Consider the following 19,514-nt stretch of genomic DNA (forward strand, 5'->3'; position numbering starts at 1 on the left):
GTGATATCATGGTACAAAATCCAATAATTGTTTGCCCATATTTGTAGTCATTTTCATTGGACTTCCTCAAATAAACTACGAAATAATATTGTTTGTTTACCGTAAAACCTTGTCCATAAAGAACCTTCCTCGGGATAACTGGACCCTGTTTCAGTAAATGAACGCTTACATTTTGTCACCTATTGTAACATTTGTTCAAACAATTGTTCTATGATGTCGCTTTAGTTTCAAATTCAATAGTTTTGGAACAAATTTTGCTGCTCAAAATGTTTTATACTCAACATTATTTCAAATAAGAGATTCCCATCTCTTCAGCAATTTCTCTAATAGTGATCAACGATTTATCAATCACAATGTCTTTTATTTATTTTGTTGATATTTTCATCAGTTGTTGATATGTTAGGATGTTCAAAGTTTTGAGTTTTCAACATCTTCATGGCCTTCTTGAAACCATTAGTACTACTCGTAAACCCTTTGTGTCGATGTAGCTCCTCGCCAAAAGCCTTTCTAATATTTTCACCAATCCACTGCATTTTGTTATATTATTAATGCAAAATTTAATTTAAATTATTTCTTTTGTCACTTTCAAACAAAATAAATCGCCGTAAGTAATAAAATGTGTTCTAATTATTCGGTTGCCAAATTTTACTACGTGTCTTATGCGGCTGAAAATATTGATATACATTAAGACGTAGTTACAATCACATTGGAAAATGATGAACTCTGTCAAAAAGAGTAGAATGCAGAATTAGAGTTCTCTTTATTTCTTGCATCACATTTCATAAGTTTTTCCATATACAGTATGAGCTGGTCTTTTTACCAAAACTATCATTATGCATATCTTTCTTCCTGGGATTTATGTCAATTATTTAATAATACAGAAAATATCCATTATTCGCAGAAATAAATCTCTCTCTCTCTCTCTCTCTGAATAGATAATTGGAAGTCAATTTTACAAGTAGTTACATAATAATAATTCACTGATAATACAAACAATATACTAAATTTCATCTATGTTTTGAAATATTTATAAAAATAACACGGAATAATGTAGAAAGAAGTCCTAGTGTAAAATTACGAAAATGCAGAAATTTACAAATTTTTTTTTACTGAACATAAAAACCATGGTTTAAGATTTTTTAATCTAAACCTAGATGGCTACATCAATTGTTAAACAATCATCAACATCAACAGGTACAGAAGAAATAAATATTTGCAATATACATGAAATGAAAATTTCATTTTACATTTTAAAAATTTTATTTGTTAATAGTTTTGCAGGGGATTTTTCTTTTCCAACTTTAGAAGTTCAACACCATAAATTTTTCTTTCTATTTATTTATAAAATTATTTTACAATTTAAATTTGAATTTAATGACACGAGTGAATAAATGAAGTTAAAACTAATGAAAACAATTTATTGCTCTCACACTTGTTACATGTAAATATGCTTACAAATCTTTTTAAATAAACAGATTTATATGTAAACAGAGTCGATAAAAATGTTACTATTTATATTTAAGAACCAAGACCAATATCATTTGTTTATAGATTTATCTAAATGTTTTTATTTGACCAAATATAAACAAATTATTCATTGTGCTTAATTATCGTAAAAAGAAACCATTACAACAAATTAACAGTACTTAGTTTTACAAAAGCAATATAGTATATGTGTGTATGTGTATGCAGGCGCACACATGCACACACACAATAACTGTCCTCTCCCTCCAAAGGAAAATAACATTACATTCATTTGCAGTCACAATAATAGTTAATTTTTAATCTCTTTTTACTTTTTCTGTCAGGTCGTGAAGATAGATCGGTATTAGATTTTTTAAAACAATAATAATCCTGGTAGAAATAGCTACCAAATCTTTAGGATGTTAAAATAAATCGCTTGGAAAGTTCGATTAACCCTCAAACTTTGATTAAAAAGTCTGTATTTTTTACCAGTTAATCTACTAAAGCAGTAGTATCTACTATATATAATTTAATAAATAAGCAAAAAATCTGCAAGTAAAAAAAAAAAACAAATTTACCTGACAGGTGAACGTGATCTTGTACGACGTTGCCTTTTTCTAGCCTTATGTTTATCTCTCCGGTGGTTTAACCTTCTTCTTTCTCTATCGTCAACTCGTAATGTTGCTTTCCGTCTTTTTCTATGCGATAATGGACTTACACTACTTTGTCTAGCACCGACTCTAACTAACCGCACCGGAGAATTTTGTATCCACCTATCAAAAAGTAAATAGAATTAAATGTAGAGATATATTACTACAAAACAACTGAGAAAATATTTATATCAGTATAATTCTAACAGTGAGTTTAATTAAAAACAATAGTATTACCTTATTTACTAAAAGCAGACATTTTTTACTTCAATTAAAATTTACCAAAAAAACTTTACTTCAATCATAATAAAAACTTTTACAAAAAAATGTAAATAAAATATACATAAGAAATTGAATTTAACTGGAAATCCCAGCACAGTAAGTTGATATTTCAGAACAATAAAAAATTAAAATGAAAGAGGTAATAGTAATATAACATTAGTACATCCGCTACAATTAAAATATGGCAATTACTCTAGGTAAATTTAATAAAATGTAAACTGTATTGTAAATTGTATCTTGGAAGTGATTGTCAACTATCCTAATCTACTCTGTTGGGCAGACGCATCTATTTCTTATCATTTTTCCATATCCTTTTCTCCTCCTTTCCCATTAACATTAATTTTTGAATGTTGTTACCTTTTCCATACTAAAGATGCTACCAAGACCTGAAGAGCCAGTACATCTGTGATATCTGATAGCGGGACTGATTTAAGTATCTTCTGAATAAAGCCAGTCTCCTAAATATTACCCTCTCCCAATCATATTCAGTCTATTCATATTTTATTAAAAAACAGAAAAATTAAAGAAAGAAATACATGAATAATATTTGCCAAATCTTCCTTCAACTCTCTCACTGCAGACAGGTAACAGGCATCTCATCCTACATATACTTTAATTTTTATGATATTGTGTCTATTTATTCAGAATTACCTAATTTTTTCCATTATTAATTTAACCTCATTTCTTAATGGATTCATGGAAAAATGACAAGATACTAGCTGACATGATATAAGAGTTTAACTCAGAAGCATATAGAAAAACTTCTAAGTCTGAAAAATTATCCCCCAAAAAACAAACTAAAAACTAATATTTTGAAATAAGTAAACTTAATTCAATTGTTTATTTTTTAAAGTTTACTTCAATAACTGCGAATCCAAATTTTTCAGCTTTTTATTTTTGCTAAAGTAGCAGGATAAAAATATACATTATTGTCCATCTTAATTAGTTTTTCATTTGTCAGACCATCCTATACTGAGAAAATCTAACATGTTTGATTTGTTGTACATGTCTACTAATGATAATTACCACATGATAACCACAGCATATGTATTGCCTGACTGTCAATGTAAGTATGATGCCAGTATTATTGCTTCTTAATAATGATTTAAAGAAACAGTACCAGCAAAATGCGATTTATGTTGCTGATCAAAAATTAACTTTAAAAAAATTATGTTTTTGCAAACCTTCAATAGTTCAAGAATTTACACATCCTGAAGATTAAAAATTGCTAATAGCTGAAGTAATGTTAAAAAAGCCTGATTCCACTAAAGCGAACAAAAGTTAAACAATACAGGATGCTATTTCACAGTGTGCTGTTAATATTTATTTGGTTAATTAATAGCAAAATCAATGTTACAAAAAAATTAAAAGACAGTAAAACAGGTTAGAAAAATGCAGAAATATATTATTAATATCTTTCACAGCACTCAAAAACATTTTATTAATAGGTAACCTTTAATTAAAGAAATATTATTTATTAATTACAATGCTATTTTCCAGATGTTACCTGTAATTAAAAATTCTTCCACTTCAGTTGACCAACTGAATAAGTAGGTTTACTTACCTATTTATCTACCTACACACACATGCACGAGCGCGCGCGCGCGCACACACACACAAACAGAATCTTACCTGTAATTTAAGATGTTTCAAAAGAAAGTAGTTGTCCAAAAGTAAAACGGAGCTGCTATGTAATTATATAACATAATAGCACGGGACTTTTGAATTAATCTACCTGCGTGCATCAGAAGAACAATGATTTTGTTTTATACATTATTCTCTCAAATTCACAGGCTAAAAAAATAAATATAACCTAATATTTACCTATCAAGTCGGTCATTTGTTTCGATAACAGAAGGTGACCTACGCCGTCTAATATTACGATGAGGTATCCTTATTTCAGGTGTCTGAGATCGACGTTTTGTTAATTTCGATGTACCTAGGTAACGTATCCTATCATCATCGATATCATCGTCCCGGCGATAAACTCTATGAGGACTCGGTGTACGACCGATTCCACCTCTTTGTAATGGTGAACGCGTTCTTCTTCCTATACGACGATGTTTAAGTGGTGGTGATTGTGAATGCCTACGTCTGTGACGGTCTGTTTCGCCTTCCTCTAAACTATCCGAATGGTGCCGATTTGAAGGCCTTAACCTGTTAAAAATAAAAGACAGAACCTTAGTCTTATGTTACCTAAATTAACAATCTACACGAAAAAGGTCATACTGAAAAAAACAATAACTTATAATAGTAAAAAGATCCTGGGAAATCAGCAAACTATCTAGACTATTTTCTTTTTCTTCTGCTCAATGTAATTATAAAATAAATTTATATAATTATCCCACATAATGATGAACTAAGAAAACTAAAGAGTCCATGACAAAGAAAGAAATTAATTATTTGTACAAGAAAGATAAATAAAATTAGATGAAGAAAGACAATTTGAAATATATAAAACTGTAAGAAGGGAATGTAAACTGTCAAAAGAGTAATAAAACAATTCAAAGAAAAATGATATGACAGTGAAAATACAGAAATAATACACATTACAGAGATTCACAGATATTCTTTTTTATCTGAAATTTGAATGAGTTTAAAACCAGTGAACCGTATGATTCACTGATCGGAGGACAAATTAAATAATACTGATACGTAAACTTAGATAATTAAAGATGGAAAAAACTTAATGATAATTACTAGTCAAACAAGAAATAGGAAAAATAATATATCAGAAGTCAACTAATATTATTTACAAAGTAAAATTTTAACGACTTTGATTTCATTAAGTTAATGAAATGAATTTACCATGTATCAGTCAATAAGTATAAAAGTCCAATTAACAGTTACCACTTTAATTTTTAAATATTGTTTGTAGACTTCAACAAATGAGAAAATCATAACCTTGCATGCACGCCTTTAATCAACAGACTATGAATCATTTACTTTAATCACTTAAATTAACTAAAGAAGATTTCACTGGTAACAAATGGTTATAATGGATATTTTTTTAAATACAAATTTGATTCAGTTTTTATACCATTTTAATAAGTCACTATTTTTAATTCAATAGATATTAGTCACTTAAATGATTCAGTACAACTTCCGATTTAAATTTTATTTATTTAATAAAATTTATCTATCAATGAATTAATAACTATCTATAAACAATAAATATTTTTTATATAAAAAAATAATTTTTTTTATTTTTAAATTTCAATAATTTGGTCATTCCTTCTTTTGAAAATGACGAAAACTAATTTTTGCTAATTCTGATTGCCACACACATTATATATATATATAGGGGCATCATAGTAATTACTTCAAAATAAATTCAGTTTCTCTATAAATATCGTAACGTGAATAAATATTTAATTAAAATTTTGAGAATTATTTTTTTCACTTCTTCCTAATACAATTAGAAAATATCCAATAACATACACTTACCAATACATTTCACAAATAGGACTGAATTCAAAACAATTTTTAAACCTTCTACACAGAGTATCATTACTGTTTGTGCACTATATTTTTTTTTAAAACATTAAATTAAATATCTGATAAGCATTATGAAAAAAATTCTCATTTACCTCATATACTACGAGAAATAGGGAAAGAAAGATGACATTTCTTTGAATTTCGATTGAAAAATAAATTCTCTGAAACTAAAAATAAACCATTTCCCACCTCAATATTGTCATTAAATAGCATAAAATATGTAATATAAAGCGACAAAAAAAAATTGTAAATACAGAATATAATAATTTAAGCTATATATACCCTTATCTATTAACCACCAATAATAAAACTGACATATGTCAGCACAAATTTAATACAGACATCAATAAAAAGTAGAACTCTATTAATAAATTTATAAAGGCATTTCACAATAGCTGTAAATTATATATAGTAAATACTAAAAAATTATTTTATCATTTAATTTACTTTAAAATGGTATTATCCTTACTATAGTCATCATTTAATCCACACAAATAAAATTTTTACAAAGGAATTTGGCAATACTAAATAAAAAAATACCCTCGTCAACAAAAAAAGTATTTTTTTCATCAGTTTAACAAATAAAAAAACACATCAAACTTAACTCTTATATCCTTTTAATTAAATTTAAAAAGTCATTTTATTTTACATTCTTAAATTTTATTTTATATATGGATAGACTTAGCAGTTTTTTCAAGTAAAATTTCACAACTGTATAAATCTTTCATTAAAAAAAAAAAATCTTATATAGGTCAAGACAGCAACTTAGTTTACTAAAATAGATTGAATTGCTCCCCAGATATAACAAATAATGTATAACTACAGTTAAAAAAAATAAATAAATAAAATAAAAGCATAACAAGAACATTAAAGGATGTAGTAAAAGACTACCAAAAAGATAAGAACTGAAATCTTAATAAATATTTTAAATAGGCTTGTAAGGAAACCTGATGATGATGATAATGGTGACATAAGAAACAAAAAACGATCCCATTAGCAAAGTACTATCATATAATATAATATATTGGGGCAGAAATTAAATAATTTCTATACAGTATATTAATAAATTATGCTACTGCACATCCTTATTACTTTTAAACTGTTAACTTTTCAACTGTTGAACATAAAAAAAATTTGAATCGATCTGTTTTTGATGAAGACCACCCTACTCAAAGCATCCAGAAGACCCCCTTGGGGAGCAACTATTTTAAATATTAAATACTTTAACATATATATATATATATTATAATAATAGGAATGTGAAAGACCATTAAAAAGAAACTATTTCATTTATTTTTGTCAGAGGCAGCACAGTGCCTTTATGTTATATGTTTTAAATTTTTTTATTCATTTAAAGCAATTAAAATATGTGAATATGTGATGGTAACTCCCATACAAGTTTTTTTTTCTCGAAATAACCTTTCTCTTCACCTTTAAAAGAAACTGTAACAACAAACTGTGTCAGAACTAAATATATTAGAAACCTTAATAATATAACTAGTTTTTAAGTACAATTAATTAGGTTGCTATAAGAATTTTTTTGTATGAAAATATGATGTAGCCGAGAAATTATGTGAATAAATAACAACAGAGGAGAAATAATGAATAAGTAAGTAAAAAAACAAGGGGGCTATGACAAATCTAAAGAAAATGGGGCCCATTTAATATCACCACAATATTACCATATAGTGTACTTCTAAAATAACAGACACAAAAAAAGTAAAGTTTAACAAGTGCTCCTACCACAAAACAATCAAATTTTTGGTACAAGGCCCACATCCTGATGCCACAGACAGGAAGGGGGTAAATAAAACATTTTAAACGGAAAGGATAGGGAGTTGTTACGCATCATTAGAAAAGGAAATATGAAAAAATTGACAAAACATAAAAGTTAAGACAACCCTAACTAGAATGGTGATAACACCAAAGGTGCCAGTAAATGGACTAGGCTAGAAGAAAAAACAAAAGCAAGCAAAATAAATACGATCCATGATACATGCGATCACATATTTAAAATAAATAAGTAATCGACATACACTGTGTCGATTACTTATTTATTTTAAATCTTATTTAAACTTATCTGAAGGGAATTTTCTCAATGAAGGAAAAAGGCTAAATCCCAAACATTTTTATGAAAGTTTTTTATTAAGCATATAAAAACATATTTTTTTTTAAAAGAATGTTTCCCTTAATAGAGTAAATATGATGGAAAATACTTTATTATAAAATCAAAGGAATCTGAAAGAAGGAATGCGGTATTAAGTCAATGTGTTATTTTCTAAGCTTTGGATAGAATACAATTTGGCAATAACCTACGTGCGAGGTTTGTTCAGTAACTTAAGAAAGAAAATTAATAGAAAAATTATTATTACTATTGAATCAATGTCGATGAAACTAACGCTACTTTTCAACATAATCCTTGGCTATATTCAGATACTTGCCCCGCCTTTTTTATTCCAGTAATAATAAAAAATTGTTTACTTTGGTGTCTGGGTCACTCTTGACCTGCTCACTGTTGCCCAAATCGGTGCCTCATAAAACACTTTGAGGACAAAATTTACTGGTGTGAGATCAGGACTGTATGGTGTATGTGGCAACATCTCCTGAGTTTTGAATACATTCCCATGTCTTTTGGGTAGTATGGAGCAAGCGTGTCATGCAAAAGAATTACATCCTTATGAGAGGGAGCGAAGATGTTTCCTTCTTATCATGGGTTTCGGTTTATTTTCTAGTGTGTCATAGTTGTACTCACTGTTGATTGAACATTACTCTCTCAAATTTATGCCCTTATATGCTCAATGACGGTTCACAAAAATAGAAAAATAAAAATCTGACTTGATACCTATTTTCCACTACTTAGACAATCAGCATCAATAAAATATAAAGGGAAATGTACACATGTTAATAAATTAAAAAAAAAAAAAAACAAAACATTGTCATCTAATATTTTTTTTTTTTTCATTTATTAAATATACAATTTTTCCTCAGTCTACTAATGATGACTGTACAAAACAGCCATCTAGTTTTTAGATTTTAAGTAAAGGTGTCTTTATTACAGCGCAATTTTTTCCTTTTTTTTATATAAAAGAGATTCTAAATTGCATGGTAATCTCTCAGGAGATGAGTCTACAACTAAAAATAAGAAAAAACATTCATATACACATAGGAAAATGGTTTGTTAAGAGTTCAGCATGCGAAACATTTAGCTCTGCTTTCTGTTCCCTCTCTGAAATTAAATTGTACTAAAATTCCTTGGGTTCAAATCAAGAGGTAAATTTGGTGGTTCCTCGTGGTATCTGATCTAAGAAATTGAATAAAAGTGGTCCCTAGGCCTCTATCTCACTTAGGTTTTAAGAAAAACACGAAAAGTTTTTGTACAAAAATAAACTTCTTTAGGATTGCAATAAAATAACTTTGTTACCAATAAATAAATAAAAATTTCTAGTTAGGTTTTAGAGACTTTAATTTTGAGAAAATAGATGTAAATAATGTCTACCAAAATTAAACACAAATTTGACAAGTTCAATAAACTGGATCAGAAAAGTGATAAGATTTTAATCAGAGAAATTTACATACAAATGCTAAAAATAAATTTGAATGACATCCTTTTAAACCAAATTAAAATATTCTATTTTTTCATAGGTCGGCAATAACAGCTTATCAACATTTAAGTTTAGAGTCTAGCATTTGAATAATCATTTGAGCAGTGTTTCTGCAGTTATTGTTTGGTCGGTCAACAATGCATGTGACACCACAAATTTATTTTTATTTGGAGAGTTGATGGACATGTTGGTAATTTAAGAAAATAAAAATGGATTGGCTGCTGTATGTAAATACCAGGAAAATTATCCAGATCAAAAAGTACCGGATCATAAAATATTTAAGGCTTTGGAGAGGCGACTTCGAGAAAAAAGTATGCTTAAACCACGATTCGCTGCTGTTTGTAAACATTTTGTGAGAAATGCTAATGCTGAAGAAGCTGTATTTAATGCGGTACAACTATCTCCCACCTCAAGCACCAAAAGGTTGTCACATCGCTTTCATATTTTGCAATCAAGTATGCGGTGAACGATACAGAAGCAATAATTATAACCATTCCAAACAACTCAAGTACAAAAGTTATTACAATCTGATTTTGATAAATGGATGAAATTATGTTAACGGTTAATTAAAAGTCAAAACATCATCCTGATTTCCTAGTAATATTCTGATTACTGATGAATCTTTTTTTTACAAAAAATGACACTGAAAATTATCAAAACACTCACTCATACTTGGGCAGAAGAAAACACCCTTGAGACATTTCCAATGAACTTTTTCATTTAATGTGTGGCGTGGTTTTCTCTGTGATAATCTGATAGGCCTTTTTTGTTACTTACAAGGCTCAAAGGAGAGTGGTATTTACACATTTTTGCAAACACATTTGATGGAACTCTTGAAAGATATTCTACTTGCAGATAGTGGTTTATCAATTATGACGCACCTGCCCACTACTGTACTGATGTGATGAATCATTTAATAAATAACACATTTAGTAAGTAATGGATCGGTCGAAACCATTCACACCAGTGGACATTTCCTTTGGGGTAGGATGAAGTCATTGGTCTATTGCACTCATATTGAGCATACACGAATTCATAGTTAGCATTCACACAAGAATTGAAACATCATATAATAAAAGCTGGAACTACTATTAGGAATACTAATGGTGTTATTAGACATACCAGGCTAGCATGGATTTACCAAGTTCAACTATGGATTAAACAGAATGGCAGCCACACTGAGCAACTGCTTTGAAAAATTTTTTGCAGCTTTATCAAGTAACCACATATATCAAATAATGTTTAGAAAAAAAAAATCAAAAAGTAAGCGATTTATTTTTAAAAAATGTTTTATTCATTTTTTCAGTTAATGATAAGTTTTTATTTGTTTTCTTTTATATTATGTTGTTCAAACATACTTGAAAATTGTTCTGTTCAAAATCGTACCACTTTTTTGATCCATTTTGTGTGTTTTGTTTTTTATTGAAGTTGAAATTTCAAGTTTGTGTTTGAATTCCAATAGACATTATTTACATAAATTTTTTCACAATTAAATTCTCTACAGTTAACTAGAAATTTTTATTTGTTAATTGGTAAATAAGTTATTTTATTCCAATCTAAATAGTTTTACAAACATTTTTAAAAACTTACTTTATACTTTTTAGTACGAGAGGATGTTTACAAAAGTAATGGTGAAATAGTATTGTCACCCAACCTTAGTAACTGTACAAAGTTTCATTAATAGGCAATGTCAGAAGGTATGTTAAATTATTACACTGGCACCCTTAATTTACCTCTGTATGGAGGGGGATGTTTGCAAAAGTAATGGTGGAGTATTGTATTGTCACCCGACCTTAGTAACTTTGAAAAATTTCATCATTCGGCAATCTCAGGAAGTATGTTAAATTAAGGATGCAAGATTTGAGGACAAACATGAAAAAAAAATTGCGAGTTAAATTAAAGCAAGTAAACTGTATTTTCCAACAAAACTTATCTGAGTTTTTTACCCTATTTTTCTTAAAATCTAAGCAAGATAGAGATCTGGGACCACCTTTATTCACTTTTTTTAGACAAAAACTGCGAGGAAGGACCAAATTTACCCCTAGATTTATATCCCAAGAATTTTAGTACGATTTAATTTCAGAGAGGGAACAGAAAGCTGACTTGACTCCAACATATTTCTACTTGTTTGGTCCACTCAAGGAGCCACTATAAACATTATAAAAAGTTTAACAGCAATGATGACATCAAAGAAAATGTGTGAAACCGGCTCAAATATCAAGGCAAAGATTTCTTTGCAGTAGACGTAAATACGCCGATTCAGAGATGAAACAAGTGTAATGACATTGCCAGAGATTTGAAAAGTGGGAAAAAATTTCACGATGATCAATAAACTGTTGTAACTCTTTTAACGACCCTCACATGTGTACGTGTATATATAGAAAAAAAATATAATTACCTTTCTGAACAAACTGTAATCACTGGATTTCTTTCTTCACCTTCTTCTAGACTGTCAGATCTTTTATTAGAAGGTGTTGGACTAGAAGGAAGAATACTAGGTGATCTAGAAGATCTGATTTTATTCATGACAAGTGATGATTTTTTACCTAAATTTTCATAAGCTTTAGGCGGTAATGGTGGTGTATGCGGTGAATCTAGTGAACGTCTTGATCCAAGGGGTAACGGTGGACTATGAGGCGAATCGTCTAACATTTCACCGTCGCTTTCTGGTGTTCGAATGACATGATGTATTCTATTACGACCAGGTGAGCTTCCGCCATTCTTTTTTCGAGGTAGAGGAGGTGTATTATCGCCGCTCCATTGTCGATCATATCTGACAGGCGGTTGATCATCAATAAATTCACTATATTTTTCATTTGGTGTACCAGGACGGCGCACCTAAAAAATAAAAATTGACTTGAAATTACTAAAATGTAAATCAGTATAAGTAACATACATGAAAATGAAAACAAATTAAAAATAAAAAAATCGATGAGAATTTTGGAGGCCGAAATCTTATAAGCATAAAAGTGGTAATGTACTACCGTGCAACATATTAGTAAAAAAAATTTTGATGAATCAATCTTAAAGCAAGGTACAACTAGTTTCAACAAAAGCTGCAATTGTAATGATAAATGTATACATTTTTATTAGCAGCAACTGAAGATAGCCATTAAAATCAATTGACAGAGCATTATGATATCAATCCTTTAAATGTTACATTTAATAAATTTTTTAATTTAATTAAATTCTATAAAAATTTGTCAATAAAACATTTCCATAGTAAATCCTAGTTCAGTTGATTGAAAACGGATTAATGTTGAGCCTCTTCTTAGCACCTAATACGCCCACTAAATTACAACCCAGGGACCAAAGGGTGTTTAAAAATTTTAAAGTTCATAAACCAAATTAAAATTCTCATGTGCTTGATCTATGTCAAAATCTACAGAAAAACTAGTAAATATTCAATTACATATAAGCACATTAAGCAAATGAGAGAATCCACTATGATTAAAAAACATTTTTGTTAAAACTGGTTTTGTAAAAGAAATTTCTGAAAAAAAAAAACAAAACACAAGATGAAAAGCAAACAGATAATCGGAAATACAAAAAAAAACATGGAAACAATTTGTTTCATAAGGATAAATAAATGACAGCAATCTTTACAGGTGGATGAGAACTTAATTGTGGCTGATTACTCTACCGATCAGGATACTGGATGACTGCATCAAGATGTACCCCAGATGAAGATAACGAAGATGAATTAATTGAAAAATCATCTAGGAAACAAGTAATGGAAGCATTCCCCATACTCTTAGACATGGTTTGAGATTTTTTCCTTTCTTTCTTTTTCCTGTTTAGCCTCCGGTAACTACCGTTTAGATAATACTTCAGAGGATGAATGTGGATATGTATGAGTGTAAATGAAGTGTAGTCTTGTACATTCTCAGTTCGACCAATCCTGAGATGTGTGGTTAATTGAAACCCAACCAACAAAGAACACCGGTATCCATGATCTAGCATTCAAATCCATGTAAAAATAACTGGCTTTACTAGGACTTGAACGCTGGAACTCTCGGCTTCCAAATCAGCTGATTTGGGAAGACGCATTCACCACTAGACCAACCCGGTGGGTTGAGATTTTTTCCTAAAATTACTGAGAAATTTTTACCTCTCTTATATTATTTTGAAATGGCTTCGGCAAAAGAAAAATTAACATAAATTTAGTTTTGTTTTTTGTATATGAACATACATTTTTTAGTACATTGTAAGGAAATTTGCAATTTACATACATATTTGTACGCTTATTTAAAAAAACTTCTTTGATAGTTAAATACCTTCTTTAACCCTAAAAAATTAACTACTCGTAATAATTGTTTTTAGTAAAAAAATGATGAAAAATCTATTTCTGTATATTGAAATTTCTATACATCAAATCTTTTTCTGGGAACCTTCAAGACCAATATTTAGAGATTTGAATGTATCTCCTAAACAGTGGTCTCATTCTAAAAAATGCTTCAGAGTAGAGTATTTGCTAATTTCATTTTTTATGCCAACGGTTGAAATATTTTTTAGTTAAGTTCTCAATCTTTCATCAAAATTGAAATCTAGCAAATGCTCCTACTGTGAAGCATTTTTTTTTAGTATGAGATCACCGTTTGGGAAGTACAGTTGAACCTTTAAATATTGAGCATGAAGGTTCCTGGGAAAAGATTTGAGACACACATACACATACAAACACAAAAAAAAAACACACACACACAAAATACAATTTCAGTAACTCAAACTAATGAAACTTAAAAAAAATTATTATTGTGATTAGCAGGTTTACTTTATTAATCAGAATCATTTGAATTCTTACATTCAGTATTTATATATTACAAAATTGAATCATTTAATGTACGATGTAATTTGCAACTTAACAATATTATAGCAAAACTACGTACTTCATACAATACTTATAAATATTAATAACTGCTGGAATTTTAAAGTTCATGGAAAAAGTTAACATAAATTAAGTCAGGTCCACAGAAACAATTTGATGAAAATACAAAACTAATGTAGCGAATCTTTCAAAACAAGTATGGAGATGAAAGCAAATTCACATCAAAAGCTAAAGACTGTTGACACACAATTAATCAAATCAACATTGAAATCTTATCTCCGTGATTGATGTCACGGATAACCATTGAACAATTTAAAAGTGATGCTGATGATGACTTCACATACAAAATTAGCAGCAGAGCTTGAGATAACTATGATATATCAAGCGACATCATATAAAAGGTCATCAAGGCTGTCATGGCTGATGATGTTTATCTTATTAAAGTGTGGAAAGACATTGCGGCTGCTTCCTGTATATCACCACTTCAGTAGAAAGATCCGACTAATTTATTTTATAAGAACTGATTCACTGATGAGGGATTTGTATAAGCAGTAATTTTAATATTAACATAAATATAAACAATACATTCAAAAAAAGAATAATTTAACAACACTAAAACCTGAGTTATTACCATTTTTAGTAGTTATGTTGTTAAATTAAAATATATTTAGTTTGGCAATCAATTGGTTTAATCAGTTTAACGAACAATTTCAATTAATATATCTATTTGTTTGTCTGGATTACCCAGAATTACCGGTTTTACAGTGTGTATCTGTGTGTGTGTGTGTGTGTGTGTGTGTGTGTGTGTGTGTGTGTGCGCGCGCGCGTGTATTTTGTACAGAAAACAAAAAAAGTACATCTAAAATTCAATTTAGGGTTCTACATATAAAAATGAACAAAAGATTTTCTATGAAAAAAATTCGCAATTTTCACTGTTTTTTTGTCTGCCTTTTTTTTTTATCTCAAGATCAAATTCAAGGATCTTCTTAACATTTGGTGCACATATTTACACAAATAATTAGATAATAAATTAAAAAAATTACCATGTCAATATGTTCACATATTCTAAAATGGCAACTTCATCAATTTTTGAACTTTTATATTTTGGTAATCGTTAGCTTTATCAAAATACATTCTATTAGCTAAAATATTAAGCTGCCTTTTATTCGAAATAAAATGGCACCTTATTATTAAAAATCTGTCGCTAAACAATAGAGTTATTTTTAAAAAAAGCGATTGTATAATTTTAAACCAGATTTTATCTCACCACGAATAAAAAATTAATAAACTGAAAATACTCATAATAAAAGTAAATTTAAATTAATAATAATGAATATTAAATGTATTAGTAAATAATAAAACTAATTAAATTAAATTTAGCCAAACCAGTCATTTTGAAAATTTTGAACATGTAAACTCCATATTTTTAATTTATTAGAAAAAGTTAATGTAAACATGCTTTCCAAATATTATTATTCCTCAACGTAACCTGGAGATCAATTTTTCTTTAAAAAAAAGAAGTTATTCTGATACATGAATCTGAAAATGAAGAATTAGTTACACTGAACATACATATGAATTTGATACAGAGCAGAATACTGGTGATAATGCATCGTAAAATATTTTATTAAAAATGAACCTACCGATACACTTTACTATGTTAAAAGCTATTAAGCTATAAATTAAAAAGGATTAAGTACGTTCTTAAAAAGGATAAAAATCATGCGATTTAAACATCCGCACACCAATTAAACACATATTCAGGAACGAAAAAAAAAGATCAAAAGACATAAACAAGACAACATGCACAACTTACCTTTTATAATTAAATGAATCCACCATAGAACGATATACTTGCAACAACACACACCGCATATACACTCATACGACAGATATACACATAAACCACACGACCTCACTCGCATAAACTTGTACGAATGGTTAGCAGGCGATAAATGTATATATCTCCATTTACTATATTATGTTACATACATTTAACTAATAAAACATTGATTATTAATAATGACCTAGGTAAACCGCAGAGCTATATCTTATAACTACATAGTATTGGAAGAGGATGGTTGTCTTCAACCCTACCTGCCTGCTTAAGATGCCTGGATCATATAAGCAGTAAATGAAATGCATACAATTTACATTGAGTTAGCACAACTACTACAAAAATTCATAAATTTATATGTTGTTGAATTAACCATTAAATAAAAAAGTTGTAAGTCATCATAAAAAAAAAAAAAAACTGACCTTAACATTACACGGATGGATCACTTAAATAAAACTAGTTACAATACGGTGTTTAAAATCTAACTTGCACAGTAACAAGCTTCACATGAGTGTTTAATCTGTTTATATCACTGACATTTTTTTTTTTTTTAAATCTGGGGTCTACTAATGTGACATTTCATGAAATCAAGAGTGGCTTAGAATAATAGTAAAAAGATAATAAATAAATAACAGAAATGAACATTACTACACTAAATGAGTTTTTCAAATAAATAAAAAATAAAAATTATACATTAAAATAAGAAAGGGTTGTTTTACAGCAGCGTTAAGTCCCATTTCTGTATAAAATTGGTTTAAATACATCTTGACTTAGGATTTAAAATTTATTTTTTAATTCTAACCGCTCCTTTAATTTCATATGAAAAGTTAAAACTCAAATAAGAAAAAGGTTTTTATATGTAGGATTATACAAAGTTTTAAAAACCAGCAAAATATTGCATAACTTTCCCGGTGCTGTTCCTTATGTTCAGGAAAAATTCCTTATGTTTTTACCTTTAAAATTACGCAATATTAAATATACAACAGAAAAAAAAATCAAAATTCTTGGTAAAAAATGTTTGGGTCCTGATTGACTCCTTTGATCAAATTATACTTAAAAATTAAAATTAAAAAAAGTTCCATAAACCAAAAGGGTTGAAATATTACAGACTTAAATTTATCAGTTTTTTTAAACTTTACTTTGCACGACTGAAAATTTAACTGTATTTTTTAATAATTAAATAAAAATGCAAAAATCTTTTGATATTTGTACTAAGAGTATCAGCAATGTCCATTCTATCAATCATGACAAGCTGAATTATTATAAAATGTGTTTCGCTGTGTATTCCAAGACGGTTGACTGAAAATCAGACACCCAAATTCACATTTGTACAGAACTTACACGATAGTTTTTAGCCAAATGATTTTTTTTGTAATCGTATATTAACTCCTGATGAAACATGGAATCACCGGTTTAAGCTGAAATTCAAATATCAGAATACAGAAAGGAATCTGAGTTTGCCTGCCAAAAAAATCAAAACCTACACATTTGCTGCTAAAGTAATGTTGTTAAAATTAATACAATTTTAAGGGAGGGGATAACCATTCAAAGAGCTTATGAATGAACACTATCAAAAAATTATTTAAAAATTTTAAAATGCTATTAAGGTATTAGTAGTCTTGTTTAACCATGAAACCTTCTGCATAGCTATCGATAAAGTAAGTTCAGACTGTCTAACTAATTCCTGTTTTATTAAGTATTCCTCTTAAAACTATCAATTCAACTTAAATAATTTTATGACCGAATTCCTGGTAATGTTGCGCAACAATATATTTCTTTGGTCATTTATATTCACAAGAACATTGAGCCAAATACTCCTTTTTATTATAGTTTCAATTTTTATTTTACTTTTCCATTAGTATACTAAAATTAAATTACTACCGATCAATTTACGAATAGCCGTTCTTTTAACATAGATAGTTTTATCTTAACCGTTTCTAAGGAAAGAAACTATTTCCTAAATATAACCGTAATAACATTAAAATTGTAATCTAAAAAGAAAATATTTTTCATTTTGTTGCTACATATGTTTATGTTAAAAAACAATACTTACATAACAGCACAAATAAATCCATGCACGCACATACATTAATATATTCAAGATGAGTGGAATAATTCATTGTTTAACCGAAAATCCTAGACAATGGGTTTTTGTTATGGTTGTTACCAATATAGTTTGTTATGTTTATACTCGCTTTTCTAATCAAGTATTTTCAACTAAGCTGAAAAAAAATTGTCTTTCTCTCGTGTCACATTTTTAACATTTCTCTCATAACACATTATCAGATGTAAAACATCGTGTATTTCACATAATACATATGGCCCTCTGAGGCAAATAAGACAAGGGTGATAATGTTCTGAATGTTTAACTTGTAAATAGTATGGATCTCAAGATGTTTTTTCATTTCAAAATTTTGGCACCCGCTTCAGATTTTCTTAAAGTTTAAAAATTGAATAAACCAAAGAAAAGTAAATTGAACATATACTTAATATCTAAAATGTTACATTTCAAATCGACTATATTAAAATTGTTTAACGGTTAGAAATGCATAGGATGACTCTAATTATGAGACTGTAATAAATAACAGGTTGATTTTAAGAGATTTGAGTGGAAAATGTGAAAATAACAAATGTAATGTTGATTAACAATACAATAATTAAAATGTAAATGTTCATCATCAACATACTTTGATGGCTTGGTATTGAGTTATGTTATGTTAATAGACACTTATGAGAAAACTTTGAAAGTGAAATATCTACTCATCAATAAATTCAAACTATTTGTTTGAAATAAAATAAAACTTTCTTCAATGGAAAAGAAATTTAAGAGCAACAAAATAAATCAGATCAAAAAACTTTTTATTAAGTTACACATGATAGATTTATCAATATTTTTATGGCGATATTCCCACTGGATATCAGTTTACCTTCCGCAAAGTCGAATAAATAAAGTGGTTACAAAATTATTACTATCAGCCCTGTAGTTTTAGGTCACCTCAATACACACGTATGCACATACACACACACACATACACCTACACATACAGAGAGAGAGAGAGAAATTTTGATATTAATATAAAAATAATTAATTATTAATTAATTAATTTATATTGGATAGAAAAACAATTAAGTAATTTTTTTAGTATATAAAAAAAAAGAATGAAGTTAACAGATACGATGAAAATTGGAAACTACAACGGGATGAAGAAGAAGCCTTGGAAAAGAAATGGATGGAGACAGCAGTGACATACGAGACCTACTGCCAAGCAAAACACCAGACAGTGAAGATGAAAAAAATAATTATGGAGGTGGTTTAGAATCTTGACCTATAACATAATAGTCAAACATGCAGGGTG

At 28.6% G+C, this 19,514-nt stretch overlaps 1 protein-coding gene across 9 annotated transcripts in view; it reads right to left on the reverse strand.

The window, feature by feature from the left end:
• Positions 1-19,514, reverse strand: part of Cdk12 (Cyclin-dependent kinase 12) — a 137,225-nt gene that overhangs the window by 74,493 nt on the left and 43,218 nt on the right. For all 9 annotated transcript variants that reach the window (XR_012758766.1, XM_075381780.1, XM_075381779.1 and 6 more), the window contains 3 exons: positions 11,895-12,334; positions 4,221-4,553; positions 2,043-2,237 (listed from right to left, as the gene is read on the reverse strand). Coding sequence is in view for 8 of the 9 variants with exons in the window: in XM_075381780.1 (XP_075237895.1) it covers positions 2,043-2,237; positions 4,221-4,553; positions 11,895-12,334 (968 nt within the window). In the remaining variant the exon portion in view is untranslated. The remainder of the gene's footprint in view (positions 1-2,042; positions 2,238-4,220; positions 4,554-11,894; positions 12,335-19,514) is intronic.

This window comes from Lycorma delicatula, chromosome 13 (assembly GCF_047948215.1).
Source record: "Lycorma delicatula isolate Av1 chromosome 13, ASM4794821v1, whole genome shotgun sequence".
NCBI classification, from domain to species: Eukaryota; Metazoa; Arthropoda; class Insecta; order Hemiptera; family Fulgoridae; genus Lycorma; species Lycorma delicatula.